The sequence below is a fragment of the Strongylocentrotus purpuratus genome, unplaced genomic scaffold (assembly GCF_000002235.5).
Source record: "Strongylocentrotus purpuratus isolate Spur 01 unplaced genomic scaffold, Spur_5.0 spur5_scaffold_10, whole genome shotgun sequence".
Classification (NCBI taxonomy): domain Eukaryota; kingdom Metazoa; phylum Echinodermata; class Echinoidea; order Camarodonta; family Strongylocentrotidae; genus Strongylocentrotus; species Strongylocentrotus purpuratus.
Window position 1 is genome coordinate 11,297,312 of NW_022145595.1, and position 19,976 is coordinate 11,317,287.

The 19,976-nt window shown below is 36.0% G+C and overlaps 1 protein-coding gene across 1 annotated transcript in view; it reads right to left on the bottom strand.

The window, feature by feature from the left end:
- Positions 1–8,722: 8,722 nt before the first annotated feature.
- The window catches only part of LOC115921675 (phosphatidylinositol 3,4,5-trisphosphate 3-phosphatase and dual-specificity protein phosphatase PTEN-like), a 36,586-nt gene continuing 25,332 nt past the window's right edge, over positions 8,723–19,976 (bottom strand). The window contains exons 5-9 of the mRNA XM_030979487.1: positions 17,948–18,055; positions 16,815–17,015; positions 15,318–15,425; positions 11,937–12,203; positions 8,723–10,531 (exon numbers count right to left, since the gene is read on the bottom strand). Of these exons, the coding sequence (XP_030835347.1) occupies positions 10,349–10,531; positions 11,937–12,203; positions 15,318–15,425; positions 16,815–17,015; positions 17,948–18,055 (867 nt within the window). The 3' untranslated portion in view covers positions 8,723–10,348. The remainder of the gene's footprint in view (positions 10,532–11,936; positions 12,204–15,317; positions 15,426–16,814; positions 17,016–17,947; positions 18,056–19,976) is intronic.

A 19,976-nucleotide genomic window follows, 5' to 3' on the forward strand; every position in this document is an offset into this window, starting at 1 on the left:
TCTCTTTTCTTCTTCATAGGTTTCTCTTTTCTTCTTCATATGTTTCTCTCTTTTCTTCTTCATAAGTTTCTCTTTTCTTCTTCATAGGTTTCTCTCTCTTTTCTTCTTCATAAATTTCTCTTTTTCTTCTTCATAGGTTTCTCTCTCTTTTCTTCTTCATAAGTTTCTCTTTTCTTCTTTATAAGTTTCTCTTTTCTTCTTCATATGTTTCTGTATTTTCTTCTTCAAAGCTTTCTCTCTTTTCTTCTTCATAAGTTTCTCTTTTCTTCTTTATAAGTTTCTCTTTTCTTCTTCATATGTTTCTGTATTTTCTTCTTCAAAGCTTTCTCTCTTTTCTTCTTCATAAGTTTCTCTTTTCTTCTTTATAAGTTTCTCTTTTCTTCTTCATATGTTTCTGTATTTTCTTCTTCAAAGCTTTCTCTCTTTTCTTCTTCATAAGTTTCTCTTTTCTTCTTCATAGGTTTCTCCTTTTCTTCTTCATAAGTTTGTCTATTCTTCTTCATAGGTTTCTCTCTTTTCTTCTTCATAAGTTTGTCTTTTCTTCTTCAAAGCTTTCTCTCTTTTCTTCTTTATAAGTTTCTCTTTTCTTCTTCATAGGTTTCTCTCTCTTTTCTTCTTTATAAGTTTCTCTTTTCTTCTTCATAAGTTTCTCTTTTCTTCTTCAAAGCTTTCTCTCTTTTCTTCTTCATAGGTTTCTCTCTTTTCTTCTTAAGTTTCTCTTGTATTCTTCATAGGTTTCTCTCTCTTTTCGTCTTCATATGTTTCTCTCTTTTCTTCTTCATAACTTTCTCCCCCTTTTCTTCTTTATTATGTTTCTCTTGTTTCCTCTTCATAGTATCTCCCTTCTTTCCTCTTCATAATTTTCTCTCTTTTTCATCTCTCCAGTGAAGTGATTTACAAAATAGTCTTTTCAACAACTTCTCATTTTCTGAAAATCTCTTCTTTTCATAATTTTCTTTTTTAATCCTTCATAAAAATGGTTCTTCATACCCAAGTCTACAATATGCACAATAATAGAGGGGATTTTACATAGAAGACCTACTTCTCTCACTTTCGATAGTCTTCTGATATATAAAAATGAATATAGAGCATGTACTCCAGCAAATAAATATATTGATTTTGTGGACTCCTTCACATACACAAACATATGGGGGGGGGCACTAAAAAAGTCATGGTAGGTAATTTAACAAATAGTTTAACAATGATAATAATAACAATCATAATAATAACGAAAAAAATAATAAACATCAGTCCCCAACATTGTTACAGAGTTACAGAAAGCAAAGTACCTATTAAAACAAATATTGAATTAATATTCCTCTACAAAAATGAACATTTGTGGTTAAGTATGAAATTGTTTTCTTCCAGTCGGCTGTAAATACATACTGGTACACATGTTCACTGAAACGACAGCTTAATGATGGACGAGGCCTATTGATGTATATTTTTTAAAGCCTCAACTGAAATTAGTTTGTTTGAAACTTGTTGATATAATACTTTTAACATAAATGACCTGCATGTAGTTGTTGGCTCAAAACTCGCCAATACATTGCAAGTTGCAGAAAAAGCAACAGACCAAATTACTTTTATTTTAGAGTATCATTTATGAAGGAATGATTATAACTAGTAATGATAGTGGGAATGCAGATAATCAGAAACATCAGGTCAGACACGTCATAATAGACTAGTTCAGAGAAAGCACTTCTACAATGACCCCCACCCCCCACCTAATATCGAGAAATCTTCAAACATGGAAAAGTCCCACTTCTCACATTCTAGAATAATCACTGCCAAAGAGATGGAGGTGCTTCATGAAAACCTTTTGTTTGCCCTCTTGAAAAGAATTACATGTACTTCTACCTGTGTACCATAGAAAGTAGGTACATAAATGAATAATGATTGATTACATAACTTTCATTAACACTTATCCAGTTTTCATATCTACGAGTTTTGCAATTTTACACAAATGACCTTTATCTGCCCACGTACACAATAGTATCTCCAAAGTGTCTTATACTGTAATGTCAACCCTATTCAATTTACAGATTTCAATTACACACAGACAAATTGAATTAATATATAAGCCATATTTTTCAGAAAGCTTCTTTTTTTGTGCAAATTGCATGACTTGTATGGTCCTGCATTCAGTAACGTGCAGAAATGATCTAGCAATACAACCCTTAACAAATATCGTGAAAATTATAAGATGTCTCTGGTGAAAGAAAAACATTTTAGTACAGTAATCAAAGCCTATCTGTCATTTTAAATGCATCACAAATATGCTTTGTTTTTGTCTAAAATTTTCCAGAAAAAAATGTCAAATTTGATAGAACTACAGAAAGTATTGACCCTCTTTTTGTTATGTTTTCCATGTGCACGTGGAAGAAATTGCATAAAATATGTTGTAGTACCAACAAAATCTCCAATCTTGAAAATGTCTTCTTGCCCAGAAAGAAATTTGCATGATGTAATATGAAATTAATAATAATATGTGAAAGATATAATGCATTGTAATGCATCCTAGTTGGACAATTAGTAACAATGTCAGCCTCATGTCAAGGGGGTTTGTGTATTTTTGGCACAAATATCTGCTTAATGAATTGGACTTTAACAATAAGAGACTTAAAAATGCCCGGCTACAAATAAACAATTCTATTCGAGTAGAACTCTCTGTTAAAATTTGTATTAAAAAAAAAAAAATCTTTAGATCAGTTTGAAGGGAGACAAAAATCAGTGTTCAGGATGGAGGGGAAAAAAATCAGGTGTAACCTTTTTGTGTGCGTGGGAAGGGGGGTTATGGAGTCTTAAGCTAGGCTGTCTCTGAAAAAGTCTAAAATGTATGTGACAAGCATATTATCACTGTAACCCATATACTTGGTACCCCCCCCCCCCCCTCCAACAACAAAAATAATAATGAAAATAAAAATAATGGTAATAAGAATAAAAATAATAACAATATAAATTATCATTATATATTTAAACAAAAACAATTTCAATATTTCATGACACTGACATCTGAAGTGAAGGATGGGGACTGACTAGTACAAGCCTGTGACAAAGAACAGAAGTATGTTTTGATACAAAGTCTGGAAATGATCAGAAAATAAATTATAGCATTCTGAAGGAGCAATTACAGTAGAGATTCGTTGGTAAGCTCTGTTTTCTTTTCACAAATCCATTTTCTGATTTTCCTGCTTCCAACGAGCTAGGTAGGGTAATTCCCATTCATACATCCTCATCATTAACAATTAAAAGCTTCATTTTTATGAAGAGATTGATTGTTGGCAGGTACAAAATGGCTACCTCAGATTGAAGGGAAGAAAATGACTTGGCAGCCAACTTCTAAATTGAGTTGCTATCATGAAAATTCATCACGAAATTCAGAAGCATGGAATTAACATGCAAAAATGAACATTGTGAGAGGTTTACCTTTCAAAATACAGTCCAATGTCTTACAACGGATCTTCCTTTCCATTATACATTTCCAATACTTTTACCAAGAGCACCATCATTCCATAATGATTTTAACAAGTTGTGACATTGTTTTGTTCACAAGTTACTACTCATATATTTTGTCTTCTTCTAAATAATCAATATTGATGGAAATACAAAGAGAGATATTTCAAGGATATTAACAGCTGTTCCTTTGATAAGGTACATACATATTCTAAACTAACATTTCAAACTACTACCGCCTCATTGCCAATCCGCAATTACACTCATGTGCATGGGATGCAATGAAGGTATACACAAGTACTTGTGCATCAAGTATTTCCATAGACAATCTTTTATACACATATTAGGAAACACCCGGAGATGTCATAAAAATCTTTCTCCGATTTCCTGATTTCACGTTCAGTCAGTTTTCTCTCTCTCTCTCTCTCTCTCTCTCTCTCTCTCTCTCTCACACACACACACACTCGGACACCCGAACCACACACGCACAAACTCTATCTATCTTTATACATAAATTACAAGTGAAAACTTGCTAACTTTTTTCTTCATCTTATAATACACAAGAGTACATATGTTACATAAACAAACAATAGCTGAATTCTCGGTCCAACATCTAACCATCTGACATCACACACTCTGCCCCATCTTTTATCTTTTCTTTTTCATTTTTTTTCTTCAGGAAGGGGAGTTATCGGAAACTTGGCTACTCTCAGATATATATATATAAAAAAAAAGGAGGAATCTGCCAATGCAGATGTATGCACACAGTTCCTATTATGGTTTTACACAGAATTTCAGAACAGGCCCAAGTTTTACTCTGCTGCTCTTAAACTGGGTATTTACTCAAGCGGGGGAATACCAGTTATATTATGCTAAAAAATGAAAGTTATAGACAGTTACAGAGAACACATTTCATGGCTTACATACTGCCATTTGCATACATTTTATAAAGATATTTATATACTTTTTATAGTCTGTAACCACGAGTCCTATGTATAAAGTTTGAGATTTTTGAAGTCCCCGTCTTATAAAAAGTCTTATAAAGAGTTACGATTGATCAGAATCACTCATAAGTCCTCCAATCAATTGCAAGTTTGCAGTCTCATATCTTTCCGTACATAATTGTGATTGATATTGATCGCAAATATAAAGTTGTGATTGATATCGACTCTTTATAAGACGGGTCCCAGACCTAGATTTTGGGTGATCACATATCCCGGCTGCCGGTTTATATCGAGCCCATGCAAGATTCAGCTCATTTATCTTCAGTTCACTTTATGCCATGGTTTAAATAGAAAGAGTACATGCACCTGCTACAAAATCCGCGTTTCAAAGCTAGTATACACTACATACTGCCTCACATATTGTACTGTTGAAAGGAACAAAGAAAATGATGAAAATAAAAAAAGGCTAGTACCAACTGTGTCAAATTTACCTACGTGTCCTGAGAATTTTTAGAGTATCACAAAACAGTACCAACTTCTCTTACAAAGAATCGAAAGCTTATCAAAGAACGAGAAATTCAGAGCAGTTCTTTTGGTTTATCGGAGTTGAATGGTATAACTTGGACAGGCAGGCCTGGCTTTACGATGCAGACAAAGAATAGGAGATTTAATTTTCTTCTCACAAAAGGTATGGCTACTCAAGTATCACTATTGATGTGATAACATGCAAAGACAAACTTACAAAATAATACAAGGACCAATTTAAACTTTTCCTGAGAAATAAGTGTACTGCATACGTTGGAAAAGCAAAATCTAATGTTTCCTTCCCAAGTGAAAACAAATAAATGAATAAATGACAACCGAAAATAAATATGGCTTGGGTAATTTTCCAGGACTGACATAGCCTCCTTTCACGCAGACAAATTGTGAGGTTAAAGAGGTTTGAAAGAGAGCCCTAGAGAAGGAAATATAAATCAATTAAGGTGAAAATGCAACAGTAGTCATGGTCAATGATTTGATATTTTGGCGCCAGTCGATTTTTGCACTCTCGCGAGCAATGCCTCCTGTTCATCCAAGCGTGAACACATACCACACAAAAATGATACTTAATGATTTAGGATAAAACAGTCTTTCATAAGATGTATAATAATTTACTGTTCATAGATGATTTTAGAAATAATGAGCAATTTTCTAGGTGTAAACTGTTTTTGACTCACACAGTAGTCTTAAAGGGAGACATTGGTAGCAACATAAATTTCAATGAAAATCCATGTTTCACTGCACACTCCATATGCACACTAGTACAAACTATGATTCCTTCCAATAGGTCACATGACCAAACTATGATACCTTCCAGTAGGTCACATGACACCTTCAGTAGGTCACATGACATTGCATGGACATACATGTATATAGTCACAGAAGTAGTACGATACAGTAATAGTAGCAGATGGAACCGAATGAAACTTATACGATTTCACATAGGATGGATAAAGAGTACGAAAAGTGATACATGGGCCGGATATTTGTCGTAGTTTGTTCTTGATTTCCCTGCATCTGAGTGTGAACATCTCTAAGTCATGGCTACCTTGCTTCACACGCTATGTCTAGCATGCCATGCTCTCATCTTGGAGATGTTCATATGAGGCAAAATACATGTTTTATTATAATTCTATTTCAATTATCACATGTAAGGACTTAAAGAGTACCAATCACAAACAAAATATTTTGTTCTGTACGTTAGCGCTTCCATGTCGCTACAATATATATTTTGTTAAAGACCTATGAAAATTACTGCTGTAAAGAGTTATAATTGATATAAAGGTGACTTGTGGGTAGACTAGTCGATACACCTGTAAATATGGCGTAAATATTTACTCCTGAATGATATAAATGCCTATAAACCTAAACAACAACAACAACCCACTCGCATGAAGTAGTTTGAATTGGGTTCCATGTGCAGGTTTTTTATTTTTATTCTTTCTTTTCTTCAGCCTTTGGCCAATAGAATGCAGGTTAAAAGTTTTTGAGCTTTATTTCATACATATTCCTAGCCGTACACAATTTTATTTTCATATGTGCTTGGTACTCTTTAAATCCTGACCTGGTCCAAGATGGTAATTAATCTCATCAATATTTTAATTAAGGAGGTAATTATTTGCTTTTACAGCCCCCTAGAACATTAAATATCTTGTTTTTTTATCATTAAAATATGAGAAATCAGGCAGAAAGTTTTGTTGTTCTTTGCAAAAACTATACTTTTTATAACTGCGGTACATAAACCACTGTGTTGTATTCATTTCATTTAACACTAAATAGCCTTATAAATAAAATCAATGATTTGTTAACCTTCCAGTCTGCTGCCAGCTATAGTTCCAAGTAATCACCCATCATGCATCATTGAAATAAAACTGATCCACAACACTTGGAAGGATTGTCAAAGCAATAAATACATCGATTCTAAACAATGCTTGACAAAGTAAGTAATACCTAATACTGAGTAATACATTATACCTAGCGAAGACCGATCAGACGGATTTCTCTCACACTAAGGGGAACGGAAACACGTCTTCAGGTACTGATCCTTTTTTTCGTTTCCTCAATGTACCAATCCCATGTTCATACCTAACGGAGCACAATAATTTATCGGGGATCAAATGGAAGAAAGTGAACAAAGTTGAGTTGTATCATTTTTCGTACAATGTTTAACAAACAGCCAAGTACTGACCATTCTACTTCAGAGCAGTATAAACTAGAACGACTCTTACGTCACTCTAAAACCCGAGGAGCTCATCGACGATGTCGTAGCCATGGAAACAGTATCAGTCTGTAAGCTGTCTATCCAGGTGTTCATGTTAGTTATCAGAGGTCCCGATGGAATGTGTTTCAAAATCACAACAATCAGTATAAAGGCTCGTTCAGATAAGACCAGGTAAACCGCCGCAGAAGAGCCACCGCGTTTTTAAAACGTTTTTTAAGCGTGTAAATGAATGGCAACTGCGATACAACTTCAGATACAGAAATATGACGCATATCACACATTACATCATCAACGAAAACCCACCACGGTTTTGACAAGTCTTATCTGAACAAGGCTTACCATAACTTTAAAATTCATAATAAATTGAGATTAACAATAACATGAGAGCAAACTTATGACAATTATTATATGATACAATAACAGAATATTTGGTGAAGAGTAATTGAACTTTCTTACATTAGTTTTGGTCCTCCATATCTGTTTTCTACACATCACATGTATTCATTAACGATTACTTCATCAATCTCACAACCAAGGCAGCTTGCCTGTTTTTGCCTCTCTTGACCCAGGGCTAGAGTGATGTGAATTCCTTTTTTAAAAAAAACTTCCATACTGTTGTTGACATGAATTTTTGTTATCAGACCTGTTTGAAACACAAGGACCACTGTTGCACAAAAATTACCATTGATGGTAAGTTTGGTAACTACCATGGAAATCTTGATTTTGATTGGCTGTTGAGCCCTGTTACCATGGTAGTTGCCATTGATAGCAAAGTTACTATCAATGGTAAGTTTTGTGCAACGGGGCCCAGGTCTGCATTACAAGAATGCATTTTCTAGGTGTAGATTACACACAATTTGACCACCAGCAGTACAGGTGTGCTGCAATTCCATCATCAATACTCACTTCATTCATATTTTTGATTTCCATATTTCATATTAAATATTTATAAAGTAGAGACAGTAAAACCCCCTTTCAAGATATATTTCTGAATATCATCTCGCTTTCAGGTTTCTCTGAAGTTGAAAGACCTTATCCTGATCAAAATTGCTATGAAAAGTATTACAGTCAAACCTGTCTATAGTGACCACACAAGGGAAACACAAAAAGTGGCCTTTGTAGACAGGTGGTCTTTGTAGATAGGTTCCTTTAGTACATGATTCAATGAGAAACCATTTTGAAGGGAAACAACAAATGTGGTCTTTGTAGACAGGTGGTCTTTGTAGATAGGTTCCTTTAGTACATGATTCAATGAGAAACCATTTTGAAGGGAAACAACAAATGTGGTCTTTGTAGACAGGTGGTCACTAAAGCAGGTTTGACTGTATTTTGAATCAAGTCATGGTGCTACGGTATGTTAGGTGTCACATGCGTGTGGTTTAAATACTTGACTGGAGATGCAACAGTTTTGATTTCAAGCCATGGTCAGGCACAAATATTAGTTTAGATTAGATTGGATTAGATTAGATTTGATTAGATAAAGAAAAGACTTGGAAAGATTTTCAATTGATTGTCCAGAAATTCTTAAGTGTACAATAATAACATCAAGAATCAATAAATCTTAATGTGCTTCATAACATTTATTTAAAAAAAGATTGATTAAGGATAATTAACTGATTAAAAGTTGGATAAAAAAAATGAATTACAGCTATTCATGAAATATGAATTCCAATGAATTCTGACAAAAAATGGGCTTGGATTTTGCTCTCTCTCGTGAGACAGTATTTATCTACATAGGTACTGTTGTAAATTTAAACCCATTCTGCTGATTATTCACAGAACAAAAAATAAACACATAAAATACTGAGATGTTTAGAAACTTCATGGTAATCCGAGTAATAAACATTGCCTCACACTCATATTGTTTTAACTATGCGATCATTGATCTTTCACAAAACTGCGTTAGTACTTTAAATGAAGAAGGTAAAAATACTGGCATCTATTCCTCATGCAAAGCACTCCAGTTGGTTGGAGATATTTCATTTATCAGGGTGGTGGGGGCCGGCATCGCCTTAGGGTTTGAAAGGTCATCGTGTAATGTGGTATCGTTACATGGATAACCCAGGGGCTACCCATCTGATCAAAAGGTACTGTAATGGTACCACCAAGGTACTACTCATCTGATCAACAGGGGCTCTAATGGTACCACCAAGGTGCTACTCATCTGATCAAGAGGTACTGTAATGGTACCACCTATGAAGCTACTCATCTGATCAAAAGGGGCTGTAATGGTTCCACCCGGGTTCTACTCATCTGATCAAGAGGGGCTGTAAGGGTACCACCAAAGAGCTATCCATCTGATCAGGAGGCTCTGTAATGGTATCACCCAGGGGCTACTCATCTGATCAAGAGGTACTGTAATGGTACCACCCAGGGTCTATTCATCTGATCAACAGGGGCTCTAATGGTACCACCAAGGTGCTACTCATCTGATCAACAGGGGCTCTAATGGTACCACCAAGGTGCTTCTCATCTGATCAAGAGGTACTGTAATGGTACCACCTATGAAGCTACTCATCTGATCAAAAGGGGCTGTAATGGTTCCACCCGGGTTCTACTCATCTGATCAAGAGGGGCTGTAAGGGTACCACCAAAGAGCTATCCATCTGATCAGGAGGCTCTATAATGGTATCACCCAGGGGCTACTCATCTGATCAAGAGGTACTGTAATGGTACCACCCAGGGTCTATTCATCTGATCAAGAGGGGCTGTAATGGTACCATCAAAGTGCTTCTCATCTGATCAAGAGGTGCTGTAATGGTACCACCAAGGGGCTACTCATCTGATCAAAAGGGGCGCTATTGGTACCACCTAGGGGCTACTCATCTGATCAAGAGGGGCTGTAATGGTACCACCTAGGGGCTACTCATCTGAATGAGAGGTACTGTAATGGTACCACTGAGGAACTACTCATCTGATCAAGACAGGCTTGTTAAGATGGGGAAAACCAAGGATCCTAACATCCCTCAGAGATGCACAATCTTAGAGTTCATTTGCCATGTCTCTTCAAAGTACAAGCACCCTGTCCACTATTACAAAGTCTTTCTTGTGTCCTCTTTCCCTAGGTACGGTAATCAGTCTATCAAGAACAATAATATACGATCCTCCTCTCTCCGCTTCTATCTATACATGGAATATTTCTTTGTACTGATAGTTAATAATCTGCCGCCGCCGAACAGTTCCGCTATCATACGACTGAAGACTCACTGGTTTCATATATACAATCTTCATCTCCTGAGTCTGTCCCATCATCAAGGTCTTGATCATCTAGTAAATCATTCTCACTCTGCGAAGGACTAAGGTTGCCTTCGCTGGGCTCCGGTGTGGGTGGTACCTGGTCCTCACGACCTCTTGCAAAGAACAGCTTCACCTGAAAACAACATCATAGACAGTTCATTACTATTTCTTTCTTTAGATGCTAGTTATAAGTATAAGTTTGCATGGTGATGTAGATATACAGTAGGCTTGCGGCTGCACCATGTGAGAGAGGGGGAGGATAGTCAACCTGTTTGAAACGTTGATCCACTCCTACCTCCCTTCCTCTCCAACCGAGGCTATAGTTCTCCTTAGAACTATAAGCTAAGAAAGATAACCAACAGTCTTTTTCAAGACTACACCAACAGTCCTTTTCAGGATTACCGGTACACACCCTCAAGAAAGATTACTGAGAGTCCTTTTCAGGACTCTCCGATCCTCTCCCTCTCTCACACGGTGCAACCGCAAGCCTACTGTATATCTTTCTTTCTTTCCTTTTTTGGTAGAAACCTGACCCCCCGTCTTATAAAAAAAAGTTGTGATTGATGACAGCTAATTGCAATTGATATCAACTGCATCTCATATGTCTTAAGTGCAGAGTTTCGATTGTTATTGATTGCAAATTATTTGCAATCAATCGCAACCCTTTTATAAGACAGCGCTCAAATGTGATATTTGCAACATATCTATCACAAATTACTCAGCATAAAAAGTTTTGCATCACATGCATCTATAAAGTAAATTATTCTGTAGTATATAAATCGTCTTACGATCCTGTGTATAAATGCATATATTGTATTTTATATAATACTGGTGTGAAACTGTCCAATAGAAAGAACACAAATGAGCTAATGGAAAGGTTGGGTCTGGAAGAAAATGTGGTGGAAGTGGTAAAGAAAATTGAATTGAGATGGGTGGGTCATGTGTTGAGAAGGGTTTTTGCATTATATTTTGATCAAGAATGCCAGGAATTACATGTTATACTAGAGCAAAAAGAGCAACAAAAAAATCAGAAAAATTTAGTCTACTTCTAATGCAGTACATTATGCCGTTCTCAAATTAGAGCAATTTAGTTGAAACTAATCATTAAAGTCTCTAAATTGGCAATGCAGAGGAAAAATTTTAATCACTAATTTTGTTAACAAATTGGCAACTTTCTGTTAAATTTTGCAATTTTCTTTCACATTGGTTCATATAATTATCACTTTCCTTTCTTTCAAACTATAAAAGAATGAGGAAGAAAACTGATTAATTTAGAAAACAAAACCCCAAAACCGGAACTGCTTTGTGTTAAAGCCCCTCTGCACTAGTTTGACCAGGAGGATTAGACCTCCCTGTACGGTCACTGAGAGATGAATATCTCATCAAATCAGCTTTCAATTAACATAATAAATAGGGGACCATGGGGGACCGATGGTCACCGATTAGGCATTGCTTGCTATATAGAGGGCGCAAGTAGCTACAAGTAGTGCAGTCCCACTTTAAAAGGAGACAAAAATATTTGTGTTGGCATATCGTACCTTAAGATTTGGAGAGAAGACCTTGTTTGTCTTGTCCTTGTTGGCCTTGTCTATCTCGTCTTTGTGCAGCTCCAAGACAAACTCCTCCCCTCCGTTCAGCATCTCATCCTCGGCGAAGGGAGCTCTCGCTTGGTCGGGTGAGGGACAGGAGACCGTGCTGGTGGGCCTGGAGTGAGATCGCGCCTGACCGAAGTAGTCCTTGTCGGGTTGGATTGGGTGCACAATGAAGTACGTGTTGAACCACATGTGGAACATCAGCCGTTTATCCTGTAAGATCGTATCAAAAAGAAGAAGAATCAAACTCTGCTAGAACACTCTAGACTTGCAAGCTAAAACAAGCTTTTGACAGGAGTTCCTTTTTCCATTTGTTTAATTATCACAGTTTACTTATCACCGGTGTTTTGGCTCAGTCAGTAGAGCGTCCACTTCACAACCGGGAGGTCGTGGGTTCGAACCCCGGCTGCGTCATACCAAAAGTCGTTAAAAGACGGGAGTTGCTGCTACCTTGTTTGGCATTCAACAATAAAGGGATAGAGCAACGCCGATCTGGCGCTGCTCAGTGGCTGCCGGGCTCACGATCAACTGGGCAAAAAGAATTTCAATTTTTGGTTTAACTTAATAAAATTTGGAGTGCACTTTAAAAGTTTATTATTATTATTATTACCTTATGCCCATGTGTTACTTTTGATATATATATATTGAACTGTTTGTATTTATGTTATGTGTCTATATTTGCATGTTTTTTTAAGAGAATTGACATCAAAATTGAAAATGAAAAAGATATAAAAATTTGAAATTCATATTCTCAAAATAAAAGTCAATGTTTCAAAATACCTTCTTTTTCTAAGACATAAAATGTAACAATCATATGAGCTTATCAACCAATATACATGTATCTACTTATCTAGGAACACTTTCTCCCCCCTCCCCCAGAATAATAAACAGCTCTTTCATGTCTATTATTCATCAGGAACTTTTTTTAAATGAGTAGAGTCTGCAAAAATGATTATGCTAAAAATAATTAATTCCCAATATTCCATTTCTCCTTACGCCATACTACTCTTACTTCACAAGATGGCGCATGATATTAAAGGAATGAGCCAGTTCATAGTTCCAGTCTGAGCATGAGCAGATAAAGGTCATTCCAGAGCAAAATGTAAAATACACAGAGACAAAATACTGGATACGTGCTCATGAAAGTTATGTAATCATTATTCATTTATACACAAGTGGTGCACTCCATGATACACAGGTGGAAGTATTCTTTGAAAAGGGGAAACAAAGGCTATTTATATGTAGCACCTCCATCGCTGTAGGAGTGATTATTTCAAAATGTACAAAGTGGGACTTGTTAATATTTTGAAGATCTGTGGATATTCAGGGTCATTTGGGACTTGTGCTACCCATACTGTGAACTGGTCTTTTGAGCTCTGCCAAGTAAAGCCCCATCATAGCATAAAACTAGAACGTTGATTATCTAGAAATTTACAAAAATATGTTTTCACATTTTATTGTTTTGAAACATTTTGAAGGCTAATTTTTAACAACCTGATTCAACACATGTATTATGGAGTAGTGCCTCTTCACTGTGTGGTTAGCAAGCATTCATGTTAATTACTGGAACATGATGAAAACGTACACAACAAATTCATTACAAACATGCAATCAACATGATATCTACTATGATATCTACATGATATCTACTGTGATATCTACATGATATCTACTATGATATAAGAATCTGATGACTGCCTTTAAGTGCCAAGTAAAAAAAAAAATGTATTGCTTTTGATTTGAAGCAGGAAGGAAAGGTGCAACGCTCCTATAACTTCCTCTCTAAACTACTCTGCAGACCTCTCAAAACATTTAAAAATTCTGCACTCTATACTCCTAATTCTGGGCGTGTTTATACGAGGGAAGCATCAGGTCAATTATGAACTTGACAGCTGTTGCTTGGATCAGGTATATACAACATGGTTGAACCAGGCTTCCACTATTTTGAAAATGATTTGAGAAAACGATGCCATGTCCCATATAAACGAAAAGTGCTATAGCCCAGAGTGGTCTATAAGGGGTGTTTGAACATGTAATAGCGATTGGTTTGAATTTTGAACAGTAAAGGTTTGACTTTGAGTGTCTGCAAAAGGTTCATGACCACTCTCAACCAAAATTATTTCTGAAATATTGAATAAAATCTGTTTGAAAATGCTTCAAAATATGGCTCAGATTGCACCAGAGAGCATCTAAGAACTTTAGAGCCTTTTTAGACAAGACCTGGGGAGTGTTTTACAAAGACTAAGATCGACTTTAAGTTGGACTTAACTATGGCAGGCTGTTCATGGCACTGTTTGCTCTCACGATTATGATTATTAGATAATATTTCCTCCTTCAATAATGAATTGACAATGATTTGTACGTCCATTGAGAGATCAATGCCAGTAAATGGTGAGAGCAAACAGTGGCATGAACGGCCTGCCATAGTTAAGTCCAACTTAAAGTTAATCCTGGTCTTTGTGAAACACCCCCCTGCACTCGAGTCTATACTCTGGGCGTGTTTATACGAGGGAAGCATCAGGTCAATTATGAACTTGACAGCTGTTGCTTGGATCAGGGATTACAACATGGTTGAACCTGGCTGGCTTCAACAATTTTAGAGAAAATGATGCGATGAATCATAAAACATTTTTCTATAGCCAGGGTGGTCCATATTAGAGGTGTTTAAATATGTAACAGCGATAGGTTTGAATTTTAAACAGTAAAGGTTTGACTTTGAGTGTCTGCAAGAGGTTCACGATCATTCTCAACCAAAATTATTTATGAAATATTGAATACAAATGTGTTTGAAAATACTTTAAAATATGGCTTAGATCGCACCAGAGTGCATCTAAGAACCTTGGAGCCCTTAGACAAGACCTGGGAGCATTTCACAAAGACTAAGATCAACTTTAAGTTGGACTTAACTATGGCAGACCGTTCATGCCATCGTTTGCTCTCACCATTTACTGGCATTGGTCTCTCAAGGGACATACAAATCATGGTTACAAATCTACAGAATTTACATTTTTTTGGTGGTTCATTATTGAAGGAAAAAATATTATCTAAAGATCATAATGGTGAGAGGGACAAATGGCATGAATGGCCTGCCATAGTTTAGTCCAACTTAAAGTCGATCTTAGTCTTTGTGAAACACTCCACTGGAGTTAGGCCATAAGGGATTTCTTGCTTCGCATACATTGCTTCATACTCCAATTTTGCAATACATGTTTGAATTTTTATTGGTGGACCAACCTGCTCTAGCATTATATTAATTCATGTCTACCGGTAATCAATACCCTTTACATCTTAAAAAAAGAAATCAGGAGTTCACAAATAAATATTTACCATTTTGAGCAGCCCTGATTTATGGTAGAATTCTATTTTCACGTCATCTCGTATGGGCAATGCGTGGGGCAGCTCAAACTCAACACAGCTCAGCCCTTTCTTGACCCCCTGAAAGAGAAATAAAGATTATTCAGAAAAGAGTAATAAAATTACTGCCATAATTTTGTGAGCAAGTTCAGAATCGACAAAACTCTACCACAAGGCTTGTGTTCTCTGCTCCACTTCATACTTATACATGCATACACAGGTGGCCCGAATGGTATTAAATGGCTTTCAAGATCCTACTAAAGAGTAATCCAGCCTTTGTAATAAGTTCATTTGTATGAAAGCAAGAAAAATAGGGGGGAAAAAAATGGCGAAAGTTTGAAATTAATCTGACCGATAATAAGCAAATTATGAATGTCAGATATGAAGAGTTTAACCATGGTGTTGTTTTTTTTACATGTAAACGAATGGCAACTACGCGCAACAAAGTCCTGACGTACATTATATTCACTTAGGTCTGTGTTATTAGATACAAAATTGTCAAGCATATTACACTTTACATCATCATGATTAAGCCGCCACGGTTTTGTCGCGCCATATCTGATAAGCACTTTACGAGGTTAAAAGTCAAGAATGAACAAAAGCCGTAATTAAACAAAATACATGGTAACTTCAGGAACAAAGCCTCCCCAAAAAAATTAACTGGGGGGTGTTTTATGAAACAATTAGTCGGTGGTTTTCACCGACTACGGTATTATCATGTTCACCGACAATTCTTTTGTCACCGACTATTTTCCAGGACTGTGATTGGTCAAATTTAGTCAGCGCTGACTAAATTGTCGGTGAACATGATATTAGTCAGTGAAAACCACCGACTAATTGTTTCATGAAACGCCAAGTGGATGGCAAAATTAATGGGTGACAAAAGAACTTTCTCTCTACTAGCATCTATGGCTGATGTGCAATCATGGTGTAAAAACAATTAAGTTTCGGTCATCATCATCACCAGAAATGGCAATTTTCTTAATTGGGGATCGGAACACAACAATCAAATAAGCGTAGCGACTAAAATTTCCTTTCCACTAGCAGAAACAAAGGTTACCTTTAAGATAGAAAAAGAAAATACTCTTTCTCTTATTGCTTTCAATTATTCAAACTATATCAATTACTAATAATTATATGACATAAAAGTATTTGCTTCTGATCACATGTGCCTTATATATGAGGGTTAATATTAGTTACACATTCATGTATATGTTTACCTAATATTCATATTTTGTTTTTTAAAGGACCAGCCAATGTGGAGTGCCTCTCGACAGAATTTTTTTATAATTCTTTTTAGGTTATCCCAAGGCATTGGCTGGTGCTAAATATCATACTGTTAATGTTATATCATTTTATTAAACCTGTGATGTTTTCTATGTATTCTTATCTATCTTGCCTGTAAATAACAAACTAAAAAAATAAAAAGATATATAATAAATGAATAAAAAACAAAGAGAACATGCTAACCTTCACAGCTTCCTGAGTATGAATTTTGACCTTGTGTTGGTGGACCGTGAAGAAAGGGCAGCATGTTCCACTGCTCATCATAGGTATCGTATAGAGTTGCACGCGTTTCAGAAGTACCGTTTGTGTTTTGTATAGTGTGTTGCGTTTCACCAGCTCCCCGTAGTACTGTACATATCTCCTCTGACTTGGAATGGTAACTCCCTGGTCAAAAAAAATAATAATTCATGAACGTTTACATTCACTTCATGACATCTAGAAATAATTCTCATGAAAATCAAAATATTGTAGTTCTTCTAGTCATGCCTGGAGACAATAATAATAATAATAAAAATTGGATTTATATAGCGCTTAATACGGTATATCGTCTCTAAGCGCTTAACAAATATTATTACCCCGGTCATCGGATTCATTCACGCATAATGTGCACCATCTCCACTCCACTGGGAATATTCCTACTCTTGGGTATTGAGCGGTAAATGTAAATCAAAGTCTTGCTAAAGGACATTAGTGCCATGTCGGGGATCGAACCATGACCTTTGAATTTCAAGTCAAGTGCTTGAACAACCCATCTACAACACTTCTACAATAAGACCAATGCCTCCACTTGATACAGACTCTCTTTCACACAGACAAACATTCTGTTCCAGAGTTTAGACTGTCAGCCTTTTCACACACAGCTAAAATTCATCGTTTCCAGAGATGATTAGAATCACTCAACAGTTTTAAACACGTTTATAGAAAATTTTTCCCAGTGTGAACATCGTTTATACGATGTTGGGATAGATACGAAGTCGCGATGCATACGCCCCTAAAAGCAGGCTGCCGATACGAAGTTCGTATCTAAAGAGCTTGACATTTTGTGTGTGAAAGGTTTTTCGTGTTTAAACATGTTTAAACTGGATGGAGCGACCGCTCTGTTTGATATGACCTGACCTTCAATGCGCAATGGCACTACTGCGCATTTTACGAGCAGTAGTTAATGACGAAACGATTAACGATCGCAACGAAATTTCGGTGTGTGAAAGGCTCGTGATTAGTTTAAACACGTTTCAAACACGTTTATACTAATCATGTTTATAGAATTTTAGCTGTGTGTGAAAAGGCTGCATATCATGTAATGTTAGTGACTTTACCTTTCCATCTGTAGTTCTGATCTTGCCATAATATTCCATGGATTCTGCTGCCGTAAGACACCGACCCTGATGGAGTAACAGGGCGCAGATCATTACCCCTGTCCTTCCCTGAAATCAAAATCAACGAAACATCCAAATTATTCATTATTCACTCAAGCATTCATTAATAATTTGTTACATATATATTAATAATTCAATAAAATATTATCCAAGAAGTCATGACTGCGCAATATCTTTTCAATATTTTAGGATTTGAAACGTGTTAACACATGTACTTGTAGAAAGTGAAAAAGAGTTATTTTTCTACAATACACTGGCCTACATTAAAGGCTACATTATTTTTCTCTCTCTCTTAATTTCCAACAAATGATTTTCCTACATAATACTTGTCTACATTCAAGACAACATTCTTTTTTTTCTCTCTCAAAATTTTCAACAAATGATTTTCCTACATTACACTTGCCTACATTTAAGGCTAAATTCTATTTCTTCTAAATTTCCAAAAAATTATTTCCCTTCATTACACTTGACTACATTTAGGGCTACATTCTTTTATTCTCTCTCTCTAAAGTTCCAACAAATGATTTTTATACATTATATTTGCCTTTACACTCAAGGTTACATTCCTCTTTTTCTTCAAATTTCCAACAAACGATTTTCCAACATTACACTAGCCTACATTCAAGGCTACATTTTTTTTCCTCAAAATTTCCAACTCATGATTTTCCTGTATTGTATAAGAGGATGTCATTTAAGACACACTTCTGCAAAGATCCCCCCCCCCCCCAATGTGTTTGAAGACAAATATTGATAAAAGAATACATAATTTGGGTTTTCTGTTTTTATGCAGAAAACCTCGATTTTGTATTCTTTTATCAATATTCCACATTTGTTTTGAAAATCCTTGTAGAAATGTGTCTTAAATGACATCTTAATTCACATTATGATACAATTAAAGCGAAATTTTGCCTTCAAATTTTTGGGGCTCCCAGCAAATGTAGAGAGGCTTCAAGTTGGAAGCGAGTAATGTAGCGAGACAATGAATTTAAATACACCTGAAAGTGTAATGGTCAGAAACCGAAGTGTTTCAGACCTATTATACGCTGGAAATCAACCTCGCTCTTCCTCATTAGAGCATTAAATTCCAATTTGGCTGCTACATGGCCATCACGTTGTGGAGTTAGTCGTTTTAATGGTCCCGTCTCATTTGCACGAGCTCAAACTTTACAAGGACGACATCTTTATTTCCCATCATACCCACCTTCCCATAATGCATTTCCCAGTTATAGGAAGCTCATTAGAGTCATAATGGGGTGTTTTTCCCTCATTAGCTCAGCTCATTAGCTACTTTTGCAGGTATGCCCCATTTTCTACTCAAGATTTTTTCTTAATTAGAGGCGGTGTTAAAAAAACCTAGATATTTCCATTTCATATGGGATAATACTCATACAACACCCAATCACACTTTACAAATTACATCCCGTTTCATGTTAAAAGATCTGAAACACTATACATGTATTTAAGCATCAAAGAATGAGAGATCCTCCATTTATTTAATCAAACTTGTCATCATTTACGATGCACAATGTATATCAATGTGCATCCACAGAAAAGATGAACATGAAATACAACTCGATGGCAGTATTTATTTTATCAAAATGAATGGCAAACGATGTCTGGCAAGAGCGTGAGATTGGCATGATAATAGCATCTGTTTGGAGCCAGAAGGACGTTAACTCATATGCCTTAACACAGAGTTAACCCCCTCCTGGCTCTGAACAGACACCAGGGGGGTGTTTCACAAAGATCCTAAGTAGAACTTAACTCAAAGTTGGACTTGAAAATTATGGAAAGCAATTAGTATCTTTGAAAATATTTTGTAAAAGTTATTGTGAAAGGCATAAAATGTTACTTCAAATCATTCATATTTTCTATCATCAAGGAGATTTCATGTTCTGGATGTGGAATTTATAAAAAGTCTAAAATACTTGAATTTCTGCTTTTGAATACATTTCATTTTAAGGCTCTA